The sequence below is a fragment of the Mauremys reevesii genome, linkage group 2 (genome assembly GCF_016161935.1).
Source record: "Mauremys reevesii isolate NIE-2019 linkage group 2, ASM1616193v1, whole genome shotgun sequence".
NCBI lineage: Eukaryota > Metazoa > Chordata > Testudines > Geoemydidae > Mauremys > Mauremys reevesii.
The window spans coordinates 276911893-276927614 of record NC_052624.1 but is presented as its reverse complement, the minus strand read 5'-3'; the positions used below and the strand labels follow the sequence as shown (position 1 = coordinate 276927614).

The window sequence follows — 15722 nt, the reverse complement described above, 5'->3', positions numbered from 1 at the left end:
TTCGATCAAAGTACATCTGGCTTGTATTTCAGTGTTCCATCTTGAAGTAGATAAATCACTGTTTTCTCCAATGATATGGCCATAAGGGTTTTAAAGGACTTAGTCAAGTTATACCCTCAAGTGCAAGACCTTGTTCCCGCATGGGATCTAAACTTAGTATTGTCAAGACTTATTGGTCCCCCATTTGAATGATTGGCTATCTGCTTTCTGCTGCATCTATCAGTAAAGATGGCATTTTTGGTGTCTATTATCTCAGTCAGACATGTAATGGAGCTGCAGGCCTTAGTGTCAGGACCTCCATATATGATCTTCTTTAAGCACAAGGTTTACCTGCGTCATCATCCAAACTTTGTCCCAAAGGTGGTTTCCTCTTTCCACATTAACCTAGGCAATTTTTTGGTCTGTTTTCTAACCAAAGCTGCATCTGACCAGGGAGGAAGAGCGTTTGCATATCTTGGATGGCAGAAGAGCCTTGGCATTTTATCTGGACGGAACCAGACACTTTCGTAAATCCTCCCAGTTGTTCTTAGCAGTGGTTGGTAGAGTAAGAGGTCAACCAGTCTCCACTCAGATAATTTCTTCCTGGATCGCATCTTGAATATGTATGTGCTATGACGTGGCTAATGTCACTCCACCTGAAGGAGTCACAGCTCATTTGACAAGGTCACAATCAGCCTCAGCAGCCTTTTTGGCACAAGTTCCAATTGCAGGCATTTGTAGAGCAGCAACCTGGTCCTCATGTTTGCTTCCCACTATACTGTGGCTCAAGACTCCAGAGATGATGCTAGAGTTGGACGAATTGTTCTCCAATCTTTATTGAAATAGATTCCAATCCTGCCTCCTATCTTAGAGCTTGTGAGTATCCAAGAGTGGAATGCATATATGCAATCACTTGAAGAATAAAAAATGGCTCCAAACCTGTTCCGTAACTACTGTTGTTCCAGATATTTTGCTCATGTTCATTCCACAACCCGCTGTCCTACCCTTCTTCATCATTGTTACAGCAAGAAGGAACTGAGGGGGCTGTGGGTGGCTCTGCACTTTATATCTGCATGCAGTGGTACATGGTAGCACGGGAGCTTCAGCTGCCCAATGAGTACAGCTGAGGGGAAAACTTTGTCAGCTGTGTGCTGGGTACACCAACACCAAGAGTGGAATTGACACGTGCAACACATCTTGTACAGCAATTGTTGTGGAACAGATTAGTAACCATTTTTCCATACTTAGTTCTGGAATTTCCCCTAGGATGGTATATAAAAATATACTTGTGCCATTTTGTTTTATAAATTTAAAATTGTACTGCTTGGAACTTGAATCAGTATTAGAAGAAAAGTTCTAACCCTGGCTTTGGCATTCTCTCTTTCCATGGCTTTGAACATTTCAAACTCTGTGCATAAAATTCCCGGTCTGTTAAATGGATAGAGTACTACTTATCTTACAAGGGAGTTCTAAGAACATAATTAAAAACATTAACCAATTCCTATCCAAAGTATTTATTTGCTCAAAGTAAAATTATTAATGGTCTATATTCCTCCCAATGAGCATTCCTAAGTATAGAAAGGACTCATCCAATATTTTGTCTTAGATATGTAGTCATATAGCGAGTAGTCATTTGCTGTTTTCACGCTAACATTTGTTCTTAAAACTTAAAAAAACAAACTTTCAACATTTAATTGTTGATGACAGATTTTTGTACAGGGCTAATAAAGCTGAATTATATTTATACCCTAATTCCATTCATGTTCTTACTCAATTGTTTCATGCCACCAGCTTGCCTAAAATCTGATCCTGGTAGGAGCCAAGGATTGATGGAATAAAAATTGAATGATGTTGCCATGAGGCTCTAATGCTGGTTAAAGAGATCTAGAGACACAGAACAGCAGGGTCTTGTCTACATTAATTCAGTCTTCCAGAAGCTACATGTCAGCACCTTCACTTCAGAGATTTGCAAGCAGATAAGATGGTAGGGGATGGCTGAGAGTGCCCCTGGCTTCAAAGTAAAATAAAGGTCACTTAAAAAATATCCATGATTATAAAAACAGTAATTGTGAAATAAATTCTATCCGTCTCAGTTACTAGAAAATGTGAGAGGGAAAATGGCACATGACTTGGGACTACTAGCAAAGGTGAAGATAAAAAGATGAGACTACATGTTCACGGCAAAAGTTTACATAACATTGAAAAATAATGTTACTACTTGGTTAATTTTATTCTTCCTGCCTTGAGTCAAATGATTCAGAAAGAGATGAGGTAATACTTTCATTATAAAGCGATATGTGTCTTAGCACTTGTCCTAAAAAGCAAAATATCCAATAAAGGCTTAAAGGAGTTTTATTGCAGAGCCAGAGCTCCTAACATGCAGGCCTGTTGCAAATTGATTGTGCCACTTGGGTGCAGAATGTGATAACTTTAAAAAAAAATACTGTTTGTTCACTGGTTTCAACATGAAATCTCTCAGGGCCAACAAAAAGAGAGAAACTCTTATTTCATCTTGTTCTTTTAATTGTACATTTGTACACTTATGGCAGGATTTTAATAATAAAAATTATGAACACCATCTCCAGATCTCTAACAAGGTTAGCAGATACTTTGTTCAAAGACCAATATGGTTTTATTCAAGAAAAGGATACAGTTCAGCAAATTTTCCAACCAAACTGGCAGTTTTAATATGCTGGCTAACAAAATCAGAAAGGAATTTGTTGATTGAGGCATCCAATAAAAGCTGATGCCTTCCTTCCAGAATTCTCAACATCTTTATAAATGCTCCATTATTTGGTTTGATGTGTGAGGTTTGTAGTTATTAGACATGAAAGCCTTTAACACAAATTAAACTATTTTTAATATTTGTTAACAGCATGAAATCTTGTCTACACAAGGCTATTAACACTTGTTAACTGACACCTTCCAAATCCTGGTCTAAACAAGGCCAAAGTTAAATATGATTGCCCATGCTTTATGTTGTCAAAAGTTTAATATCCTGTAATACACCCATAAACTCTCACCCACAAATGCTCCCTCGGTGATCTACAGACTGTTGAACCAGTTATCTTGCAACTTGAAGCTGTCATTCATTGATCATATTCACTACCACAGACAAATCAGTGAAGAAGCACAATCATAATTATTTATACGGAATCAAACTTAATCAGTAATTTAGGATGTTGCTTTGACAAGTGTGTGTGACAATCAGAGAGCTCCCTTTGGAAAGTAGTAAATGGGAAATTAAAGGATGCTGAGCCTTTGGAGAGCACTGGTCAGTTGTGAAAGCTGTATTTGGAGTTGGGAGTGCAAACTATCATAGGTTGTTTTAGTGGGGAACTTTGTTTTATGTTTAGTGCATACGATTAGTATTACTAATCCGGTGAAGTATATTGGACAAAATGCAAATGATGGATTTTAAAGATTGGCTAAAAGGCCACTATCTGCAACAGATGTCAGTCAATAACATATTCCATAAGGTTTCTCCCACAAGCAAGCCAAGATATGGGCACCCCTGCAGCGTTGAACACAAAAAGCGCATGCTGTTTTTGTGGACTTAAATGTAATGAACAATTGTAGAAATTTCTTTATAATCTACTTCAAAAATCCAAAGATTGCTCTAATTTAATAAAATAGCATAGTTAAGTATCTTCATCTTTGATTTTTCATAAGTTATAGCAATATGAGGCTACAAGAACTGGATTTTGTCCTGATGAAATGCAAAACAAATGCTACTATGCAAATTACAGCTTTAAAAAGTTTAAAGCTGTAGGAAATAGTTAAGATTACAGAAAAATGCATTGCTGATAAACACTCAAAAAGAACTAAATTTGTAGACAAGATATGCCACCAATAATGAACAGAAGGTACCCAGACAGTGTTAATTTTAGCACATCAGGACATAGTTGGCAGGAAGCCAACAATGGAGACGTTTCAAATCACATATCTTGTCTACAGTTTGCCTACCAATGGAAAAAAGAAAGTCCCCAAATAGATTTACAACAGCGTTTATCATAATGTTGATGTTGCGTAGGAAATTCACTTTTTTTAATTCTATGAGGTTGAATGTTTATTTTTTTCATTCTTTGGTCTTAAGATTTTTCATTTTTTAAATGTGTTTTAATTAACTAGCTAGTGAAAAATAAAAATAAAGGACAAAAATGAACATGGGCCATCGGTCAGATTTTAGACAGGGTTTCAGAGGGTAGCCTTAGCTAATTCTGATAACCTATATTGAGCTGCTGAAACTAATTTTTCTGTCAAAATATGTACGGTATATTGTTAGTGTGTGTGTGAAGTTGAGATTTTGCTATATGGTTGGGATCCTTCAGAATAAGAAAGGTAATGATGAATATGAGGCTTACAGGGTGCTACTTTGAGGTAGTGTGTCACATTTAGGTGTGTAATTACAATATATTTATTGAAAAAAGTTTAAACTTCACCAGAATGTGTAGAGTTTTACCAGTGCTGAACAATTGTGTTTAAAATCAGCTACATTGAGACTGCCAATCCCCTTTCATGTATGACCTAATACAGATTAGAACCTAGACTTTCAGAAGTAAAAGGCTGTATTAACTTCTTATGACAATTTCCTAGAAGATACTTTTTATCACTATAGGTTTCAGAATAGCAGATGTGTTAGTCTGTATCCGCAAGAAGAACAGGAGTACTACTTGTACCTTAGGCCTGGTCTACACTAAGGAGGGGGGGTCGAACTAGGGTACGCAAGTTCAGCTACGCGAATAGCGTAGCTGAACTCGAAGTACCCTAGTTCGACTGACTTACCTGTCCAGACGCGGCGGGGTCGAACTCCGCGGCTCCAAGGTCAACTCCGCCACCGCCATTCGCGGTGGTGGAGTTCCGGAGTCGACCGGAGCGCGCGGGGAGTTCGAACTATCACGTCTTGATTAGACGCGATAGTTCGAACTCCGAGAAGTCGAACTCACCGCGTCGACCCGGACGGTGAGTATAGACCTACCCTTAGAGACTAACAATTTTATTTGAGCATAAGCTTTCGTGGGCTACAGCCCACTTCATTGGATGCACAGACTGGAACATACAGCAAGAAGATATTTATACATACAGAGAACATGAAAAGGTGGAAGTAGCCATACCAACTGTAAGAGGCCAATCAATTGAGATGAGCTATTATCAGCAGGAGAAAAAAAACTTATTCAAGTTCAGGAGTCTCTCTTTGGAGTCTGTTTTTGAAGTGTTTTTGTTATAAAATTGCCACCTTCAGGTTTGTAACTGAGTTGTTAGAGAGGTTGAAGTGTTCTCCCGCAACCTGAAGCAAATACTTACCAGCAACCACACACCACACAACAAAAACACTACCCTAGGAACCTATCCTTGCAACAAAGCCTGTTGCCAACTCTGTCCACATATCTGTTCAAGTGACACCATTATAGGACCTAATCACATCAGCCACGCCATCAGGGACTCATTCACCTGCACATCTACCAACGTGATATATGCCATCATGTGCCTGCAATGCCTCTCTGCCATATATATTGGCCAAATGGGACAGTCTCTATGCAAAAGAATAAATGGACACAAATCTGACATCAGAAATCATGACATTCAAAAAAAAATGGGAGAACACTTCAACTCTCCACTCCACTCCCAGCTGGACTGCTGCCTAGATGCTTCCCACTCAGGGAGCCGAGAAGCCAGGGCAGCTGTCCCCTCTCCCACACTTCCAGCTGGGAGTGGGGAGCCGAGAGCCCTGGGGCGGGGGAAGGAGGGACAGCCACACGGTGCTGAGAGCCCTGGCTCTCAGCCCCTCCACTCCCCTACCCCCACTGCCCCTCTTCAGTCGGTGGAAGTGCTCCTGGTGAGGACGTGCACCACCAACAGAAGGAGGGTAGTGTGGACATATAGATCGATTTAGGGCTGTAGTGTAGACATGCCCTTAGACTTTCATTTCAAAAGCATGACTATGCCTATAGTGAAAAGATCACTATGGCTCTGCTTCTCCAGGTGACAGAGAAGCTGATTAAGATGTGAATTTCTCTTTGGGGAGCATCTAGATTCCACCATGATAGGTATTTATTGTTGAGAATAAGAGGACTTTATCTTCTTCATCTAGGAAACAAACATTTCATTTTATATTTCCTTATTCCAAGTATACCATGTCTCATGTTTCTCATTCACTAGGCGTGGGAAGACTGATTGTATTGGGGACATATTTAGAGATTTGATCTGGAGTTGATGAGAGACAAATATGACTCACATGGTGTCATTTTTTACAAAGTAATTTTAAGAGCAGACCTCACTTTTGAAAGACTTGGTCTACACTTAAAAGTTATATCAGCATAGTAACGGCATTGGTCAGGGCTGTGAAAAAACTGTCATCCTGACCAATAGAGCTATGCCAACAAACCCCCCCTTTCTATATGCAGCTGTGTCAACTGAGGAATGCTTCTGTAAACAGCTGATATCATTTGGGGAAATGGTATTCCTGTGCTGACAGAAAAACATTTTCTATTGGTGTAGACTGCGTCTACGCTAGGGACCTGTGCCAGCATATGTTCAGTAGTGTAGACGCAGCCTTATTCATCCACCATGAAGGACTAACTCCCAGGTCCACAAAGGTACTTTAGCATTAAGGGGTTTACATGTCTAAGTCCCAGTTTGAGGCACTGCTACAATCCACAAAACCCCTGCTCAGCTACCACCTAATCCTGTGTTTGCATAACTGTGCTCAGTGCCTAAATATCTGCTGTAAAAGTTCCCTAGGTGCCTAACTTTCCGCCTCTGGGCATTTGCACTGCTGCCTCACTTTAGGCACCTGGAGGCCTATCTCACGCTTAAGCCCCAGTGCGATCCACAAACCAGGAGAAGATAGACAAAGGAGCAAAGGCTGCCTACTGGATCGTGTCCCATTCAAATATCTGTCTGGAGGAGGTGGAGGAGTTGGCACTACTGCCCTCTTTATAACTTTTAGCCCAGTGGTTAGAACACTCACTGGGGATGTGGGAAACCCAACCATGGGGCTAAAAGTTTTAAGGTTGGCACGTCCTCCTTCTCTATCTGTTTGCTGTGGAGGGGGGGAGGGATAGCTCCGTGGTTTGAGCATTGGCCTGCTAAACCCAGGGTTGTGAGTTCAGTCCTTGAGGGGGCCACTTAGGGATCTGGGGCAAAAATTGGTCCTGCTAGTGAAGGCAGGGGGCTGGACTCAATGACCTTTCAAGGTCCCTTCCAGTTCTAGGAGATTGGTATATCTCCAATTATTACCTAGCAAGGCCAGCATCTTAATTCATTCTGTCAAGAAATGACTTAGGTACCTAATCTGCCTGACTCCAAGAGAGGAATTCATAGCTGTGTATTGGTAGCAGAGATAGGTGCCTGCCTGCAGCCTGGACTTAGGCACCAATATCTATGAGAGGGATGGGGTTTAGGACACACTTTTCTCTTTGGTATCTCTCACTGGCTAGCTTAGATATCTGCCTGCTGGCTTTTGTGGATCCCATTTTTATAGACTCATAGATTCCAAGGCCAGAAGGGACCATTGTGATAATCTAGTGTGACATCCAGTATAACACAGGCCCTAGAACCTCCAAAAATAATTCCTAGAGTATATCTTTTAGAGAGAAAAAAACATTCACTCTTCATTTAAAAATTGTCAGTGACGGAGAATCTACCATGATCATTGGTAAATTGTTCCAGTGGTTAGTTCCCCTCACTGTTAAAAAGTTATGCCTTATTTCTAGTCTAAATTTGTCTAGCTTCAAATTTCAGCCATTGCTTTATGTTATACTTTTCTCTGCTGGATTGACAAGCACATTATTAAATATTTGTTTCCTATGTTAGTACTTATACATTGTAATCAAGTCATCCCTCAATTTCTCTTTGTCAAGCTGAATAGATTGAGCTCCATGAATCTGTCCCGATAAGGCATATCTCAGAGTCCTAGGGTATGTCTACATTGCAATTGGACACCCATGGCTGGCCCGTGCCAGCTGACTCAGGCTTGCAAGGCTTAGACTGTGGGCCAGTTTAATTTCAATGTAGACATTCGGGGTCAGTCTGCAGACTGAGTTCTGGGACCCTCCCACCTTGAAGGATTCTAGAGCCCGGGCTCCAGCCCGAGCCCCTTAGTCTGAATCAGCTGGCATGAGCCAACCACAGGTTTTTAATCACAATGTAGATATACCCTCTGGGTACAAGAGGGGCTAAAAATAGCAGTATAGATGTTCCTGCTCAGGCTGGAACCCAGACTCTGAAACTGGGCAAAGGGGGTGGGTCTTAGAGCCCAGACTCCAGCCTGAGCAGGAATGTCTACACAATACAAGCCCATACATGAGCCTGAATCAATTGACCCAGGGCTCTGAGACTTGCTGCCACAGTTGTGGGGAGTTTTTTTCTTTTTTTCAGTGTATACATACCATTGGTGTCTACTTAGGCTTTGTGGCTTGCAGTGTTCTAGTGATGTTCTAGGTGCCTATAGATTAGACATTGCAATGCAAGTCCCTTTGTGGATCCCAACCTAAGTGAACACAGGGATAATCATCCATAAGTCAATCAAGAGTAAGGACGGTGTTCAAAGTTTATGATAGCAAACACCATTTAACACCTACATTTCTGTGAGTGGGCTGCAGACTACATTGGGTGTGCCTTTTATCCATTGTTTAGCGTCCCTGAAATGCATTGGATGGAATTTGTTCTCGGGTATATCTACCAATGAAGCCAAACGGGCTATTTATCAAAGTGATGGCAATGTGGATTCTAATATACTGAGAGTTGAAAAAGCGATCAGAAGTGAAAGCGCCATCCTATGTTCACAGTCTGGAAAATTTCTGTCCTGGTACTTGTTTGGATCAAGTCTTTATTGTTGGATGACTGATGTATCTTTAGTTTTATCTTCATTGTGGTCATGAAAGACCAACATGCAGATTTTTTGTGTCTGGGCTAGTACATTTTCATGAAAATTTTGCAAGGCTTCTATAGTGTACTTTTTGTGAACATCCGTGCTTACCACATACTTGATATAAACTGTGACTGTATGTACAAGCATATACATTTGTCAAGCTATATCCACTCTTGCTGGTAAGTGAATTAAATTAGATGTTTTAATTTTAAATTTGAGACTATAAAGGCTTGCCTAGCCTGTTGAAGACAGACACTTGCTAATGGATTGTGGAAAGCAAATGGCACTTGAATTCATTTAATTTCATTTTGACAACTGTTATTGTTGTGAAGTGTAATTAAAACAACCTGTCACTTGTAAAACTGTCAGTTATTTGGTGTGTCATGTTCAGCCTTTAATATACAAGGACAAAATAATTGACCTTTGCATTCTTACAACACTGACTTGGGATTAGTGACTGCAGTTTTATTTTATTTAAACTTCTTTTTAAAAAAAAAAGAATGCTGGTTGGTTTCCAGTCGGTAAATAGTCTTGTGGAGATTTGTGTAACCATCAGAGCCTAATGATTGTGTAAAACGGAGTGAAAAATACTGCAAACATAAGTAAAGACAAATTTAATAGCAAATGAAGCAGAAAATGCACAGTAATTTCAGATTTGCTGTGTTCAAGCTTCTAAAGTACCTCGCTAGAATTGTGCTACAATTGAGCCCCAAGATAAGAACGATGAAGTAGCATGATTTTCAGTATTAGTATTAGAATGTAATTGCTTCATGCAGTAAGATTTGATAACTACTAAGATTAAACAACTTGATTCATAGCATCTGCAGAATAAAAATGTAGGTCCGTTGAATAGTGCCATTGCATAATCATTCATACTATGTACTCAGTGTGGTATTGTCAAGGACGTGCCCAAGGCACCCTAGTGAGTTACCATTTCTTGTCACTAATGGGATCAAATTCTTGTTGATTTAACAAGACTCATTAGGTGCATATCCCCAACCAGTTTTTGGTGGGAAGATGGCATCAAATCTGAGATTGAGGTGGGAGGAAAGAGTATGTGGAAGGGGTACAGGAGAGGTACACATCCTCCTGAAGGTAACTTTTTTATATATATATTTGCACCTGTTTGGAATTATGGCCCACTCTGCTTCTTTTACTCAGGTAATACTGAATTCCTCTCTGCTTCTGCGCATAGTCTTGTCTTTGGTGTGATTTTTTGCTATCGTATTTGTCAAATGCAACAGCATTCTTTCTCAGCGAGTCCATCTCATTCCAATTCTGAAAGTATGGAAAAGGCTCAGATACCCTCAACGAAAAGAAAAGTCTGGATGAGAGGTGTCTTCACATCAGCATGTTTGACAATTAATGTGAAAAAATGGTACTTAAAGATCTGTTAACTAGGATATATAACCCCTATATTGTTTGATTCTTACAAATGCACACCTGTCCAGATACCTATATAAATGAATTTGTAGAAAGTGACGCCCACACCTAGATGCAGATACACACGTGTATTCATGTGTACACATCTAGCATGCACTACCACATATACTTCCACATTATTTATTATTACAATTGTTGTTTAGTGCCTAGAGACCCCAACTAAGATCAGGGCTCCAGGGTGGTAGGTGCTGGACATGCACATAAAAAGAGAGAGTCTGCAACAAAGAGTTTATAATGTAGCTAGACAAAGGTGGGGAGAAATGTATGATACATTAGCTCTTCTGCAATTACTGGCCAACAACTTTCACTTTTTAAGAAATAAATTTCTTTTAGAGTTCCCTTCCCTTGTAAAAACTTGTTATAGCAGTGCTGACTGGAGCCGCCAGGATCCCTTTGGACCAGGTGTTTCAGTCCAAAAATAAGACATCTTGTCACCATACTTCTTAGCACAGCTTACCTCCATGCCGGCGTGTTGGGGGTGGAAGTAGAACCAAAACTCTGCACAGTCAGTCCCCCCCTCTGCCTGCCCACTTCCTTCCCAACTGCACAGGAAGGGAGATAACCTGCCAGCAGCTGCTCTCCCTACTATGCAGAGTCTGGTGGTTTCTTGTTACACTTCTCAGTTCCCTGCATAGGTGTGAAATCAGGCTCCTCCTTGAGCCCAAAGTGTTTGTATAATACCTAGCACAGGGTGTTTGGGCACTACTGTAATGTAAGTAATGGTGGTTATACAGAGTACAATCTGTAATGATCTTGGGGTTCATTAAATAACAAACCAGTGAATGAAAAAGGAATAAAACTTCAATAAAACAAACTGGAGAGCATCGCTGGTGAACTGCTGCTCATGCAGTGTTCCCAACACCTGCCTCCAGGGCACATCTCCAAATTCCTAAGTTCATCAGACTGTCCCTTATGAGGGAGCATCTTTAAATTATCTTCTACAAACATATCTTTACACATTGTACTAGTTAAACCAGCTAACTTTCAAAGAAAACCTGGGTGCCTATGAAATCTCTTTGCTGAAGCTACCAATCTTAAAATCATTATTGCTTGTGGTTTCCATCTCCACAGACACACTTGTGTTCAGTGAAAATAAAGCTGAAAAACTACTTAAAAGGCTCACCCTTCCGTTCTCTTAATTAAACAGTAAATAGTGTTCTTAATCAGGGAAAGAAGTGCTGAGATCTCCCCAAAGCTTTTTTTTTAACTATAAAAAGATCCTTCTATTTTCATTTCACTTATCTTTAAAAATGAACCACCTATCTTTATTTATTCATCTCCAGCTGAAGTTTACTGATCTAGTTTTAAGTCTGAGCTGTTCAAAATTAGCAGCTGTGCTGTGGCAGCCTTAAGGGTGCAATATTTTAATTTTGTAAAAAGGAAACCTCAAGGTCCCTACATTACTTATAGAACTACTCAGCCAGAAAAAGCTCTCATAGTGTCAATACCTCTTATTTTTAATATTTAATTAATCCACATGTAAGAGCAGATTACTTTTGACAATGGGTACAGTAGATGAAACATGCTTTTCCAGCAAACTAACCTCATTCAGACATGCAAGTTGAAATAATGCTCTAGTGTTATATAAATAATGTGTTATCTTCCTTCACCTTTTAAATTAGGGATGTACAAGTAAAGTATTATACTAGTGAAGCATCCAGAGAGAATTAGCAAATTTTGTGTGTGTGTCATATTTATCTATTATTTGCTGCTTTCCAGTAACTAACCTATTAACTATCCATCGCAATTCCAATCTTTGGAGAACTGTTTCAGAGTTTTGGCAATGAGAATATATGGAGCCTTTCATATTTAGTTTATCCATTCATATCCGGAGTGGTAGTGCTAGAAGTATGTTGTTATTTGAAAAAAGAATGAGGAGTACTTGAGGCACCTTATAGACTAACAAATTTATTTCAGCATAAGCTTTCATGGGCTAAAACCCACTTCATCTGATGCATGCAGTGGAAAATACAGTAGGAAGATATATACATATATACACAGAGGACATGAAAAAATAGGTGTTGCCATACCAACACTAACAAGACTAATCAATTAAGATGGTCTATTAGCAGCAGGAGGAAAAAAAACTTTTGTAGTGATAATCAGGATGGCCCATTTCCAACAGTTGATAAGAAGGTGTGAGTAACAGTAGGGGGAAAATTACCATGGGGAAATAGGTTTTACTTTGTGTAATGACCCATCCACTCCCAGTCTTTATTCAACCCTAATTTAATGGTGTCCAGTTTGCAAATTAATTCCAATTCTGCAGTTTCTCATTGGAGTCTGTTTTTGAAGTTTTTTTTGGTTGTTGTTGGAGTATTGCGACTTTGAGGTCTGTAATTGAGTGACCAGGGAGGTTGAAGTGTTCTCCGACTGGTTTTTGAATGTTATAATTCTTGACATCTGATTTGTGTCCATTTATTCTTTTGCGTAGAGATTGTCCAGTATGGCCAATGTACATTGCAGAGGGGCATTGCTGGCACATGATGGCATATATCACACTGGTAGATGTGCAAGTGTATGAGCCTCTGATAGTGTGGCTGATGTGATTAGGTCCTATGATGGTGTCCCCTAAATAGATATGTGGACAGAGTTGGCAATGGGTTTTGTTGCAAAGATAGGTTCCTGGGTTAGTGTTTTTGTTGTATGGTGTGGGGTTGCTGGTGAGTATTTGCTTCAGGTTGGGGGGCTGTCTGTAAGCGAGGACTGGACTGTCTCCCGAGATCTGTGAGAATGAAGGATCGTCCTTCAGGATCCTTGATGGTGCACTGGAGAGGTTTTAGTTGGGGGCTGAAGGTGGCGGCTAGTGGCATTCTGTTACTTTCTTTGTTAGGCCTGTCCTGGAGTAGGTGACTTCTGGGTACCCTTCTGGCTCTGTCAGTCTGTTTCTTCACTTCAGCAGGTGGGTATTGTAGTTGTAAGAATGCTTGAAAGAGATCTTGTAGGTGGTTTTTTTTCCTCCTGCTGATAATAGCCCACCTTAATTGATTACTGTCATTATAGTTAGTATGGCAACATCTATTTTTTCATGTCCTCTGTGTGTACATATATCTTCCTACTATATTTTCCACTGCATGCATCCAATGAAGTGGGTTTTAGCCCACGAAAACTTATGCTCAAGTACATTTGTTAGTCTCTATGGTGCCACAAGTACTCTTCGTTCTTTTTGCTGATACAGACTAACATGGCTACCGCTCTGAAACCTGTAATCATTTGATAGTTGTTTGGTGGCAAATATTAAATTAATTGGTGGTCACAATTCCTGGTCCACAGGAGCATATCTCACCACAGATGCAATACAACCGCATTTGGTGGTAATTTACCTCTACTTTGTCAGCTTCAAGAGATGCAAATGACTGAATGGGCGTTGAGAATGAACTATATTCTCTTACCCTTACAAAAGAAAGGATGAGGCACAATTCTGGAGTGATGAATAAGTTTTCACTGCTGCTCTTTGTGCTTTACGTGTTCGATATATAAGCAGAGAGCCAAGGTCTGTTGGCCTGTCATTTTGCCATTCTTCACAAGCATGAAATTCACACCATTTAAAAAAATAAAACTATTCCAGATTACTCCCTTTTGAATGTTGGGCATTTAATTTTTAACTGCCTTTTTAAAATTGATGACTGTCAGCATCTAATGTAACATCTACCATCATATGATACTGTGATGTTTCCTGGTACCAGAGATGAAATCCTGTCCCCACTGAAGTCAACAGGAATTTTGTTACTCACTGCAGGAGGGCCAGAATTTCACCCTAGATATCAGAAATTAACAGGAAGAATATAACTTTTATTTTCTGGCAGTAAATGATGATTCTGAAATTTAAGGAATGGAATATCTTTGGTAATCTCTGTGCTAAATTGCCATTTTAAATTATTTTATATGTTAAGTGAATAGATACACTACACCTAATGTATGAAAAATATACTCTTTATTCTTATAATGTTTACATTTCTGTAAGCTCTGTTAACAGTTACCTTATTTCCCTTTTTAAAAAAACTCTACTGCATGAGGGGGAAAAACAAACAAACCACCAAGACTTTAGGCCATTTTTCTCCAAATTACATGTGAAGTACAAATACAGACTCTGAGGCTACTCAGGTGACAACATTTTGATTATGTTTTGAAAACTAGACTTTCTTTTTAAAGAAATGCCTTTCGTTAATAAAACAAGATTTGGCAGGTGTCACTCAGAGAAGCAAATTTTGAGTCTGAGGATTAGAAAGTTTGTGTTTGGCATTTAAAGGTTTTGAGAGAGTAAATAGTATTGACATCTAGGTCAAACATATTTTTGTATATTATACATTTAAGTAAATCAAACACCACTTCCTTTAACACCTAGGTTTTCTGAGAGGTCTAGCCAAGAGTTGATTCAGCATTACCCTTGCTCATTTTATGTGATGTGATGAAACTATGGCTGGAGGTGGTTTGCCTGACTTACTGTCTGCTGGATTTCAGAAAAGAGAAACAATCTATTCGGAGAAGAAGCTTTTAGAGATGTCAGTGGAGTGGAGTAGGGAGAGATTCATTCTTTTTTATTATTTTTAAAGATTGCTCTTTGATGACGTACTGTTTCTACTGGATCAAATTGCTTATGAATAGATACAGTGCATCAGAAAGAAAAAGAGAGAAATGTTATAACGCAGGTAGTGTCTATGTAAGGCAAGAGGCTAATTGGTATTATTCAGAGGGTCTCAGTGATAGAGAGCACTGCTCAGTTATGTTTGGTATCATTTCCTTACGCTTCCTTTCTTCTATTGATTCAGGAACCACCTTACGCTTCCTTTCTTCTATTGATTCAGGAACCGTAGCCAGTGAAACAAGCAAGGGACTGTTCCCATGAAATAATTGATCAAAACCTCAGCAAACTTCCCTAGAATGAAGCATAATTGTTCAAAGGCCTTTCAATGGTAATCTGCATATTATATTTTGAATGTTTTATTTAGGGTTGTTTGTCTTGTCAGACCTTAAATATTAAAATTATAATAAAAGACTTTCTGTGTGATGGTATACAGGTATCATAATAATGCAAATTCTTCTGTTTTTGCAATGAATGTCAAAGAAGAATTAACCTGTTTTTGCACTTTGAGTCTAAATACAGCACCACTAGATCAAGAACTATATGGTGTGGTACGGAATTTTTGCCAGAGAGCCTTCAGATAAAATGTAGTAGTCACTTGCTACCTATCTATCTATCTATAGATAGATATAGATAAGTACTCCTATATATGTATATAGTTAAGTACTCCCACCACACTAATTGTGGTTTATAAAAATAATAGACGGTTATAACCCAAAAGGAAATAAAATAGAACAGGCAATCGTGATATATAGTTTAGAAAGAAAGAAAGAGGTAGAATGAAGTTATAAATGCTTACAAATAAATATAGTATTCATTGATAATTTGTGCACTGAATTGTAGTTA

The 15722-nt window shown here is 39.2% G+C and overlaps 1 protein-coding gene across 7 annotated transcripts in view; it reads left to right on the top strand.

The window, feature by feature from the left end:
* Positions 1-15722, top strand: part of TRAPPC9 (trafficking protein particle complex subunit 9) — an 825958-nt gene that overhangs the window by 527387 nt on the left and 282849 nt on the right. Inside the window, exon 22 of one of the 7 annotated variants that reach the window (XM_039525296.1) lies at positions 15100-15155. The exons of the other annotated variants lie outside the window; for them this stretch is intronic. Coding sequence (XP_039381230.1) covers positions 15100-15140 — 41 coding nt within the window. The 3' untranslated portion in view covers positions 15141-15155. Of the gene's footprint in view, positions 1-15099; positions 15156-15722 lie in introns of those variants that run through there. 7 annotated transcript variants of the gene reach the window in all.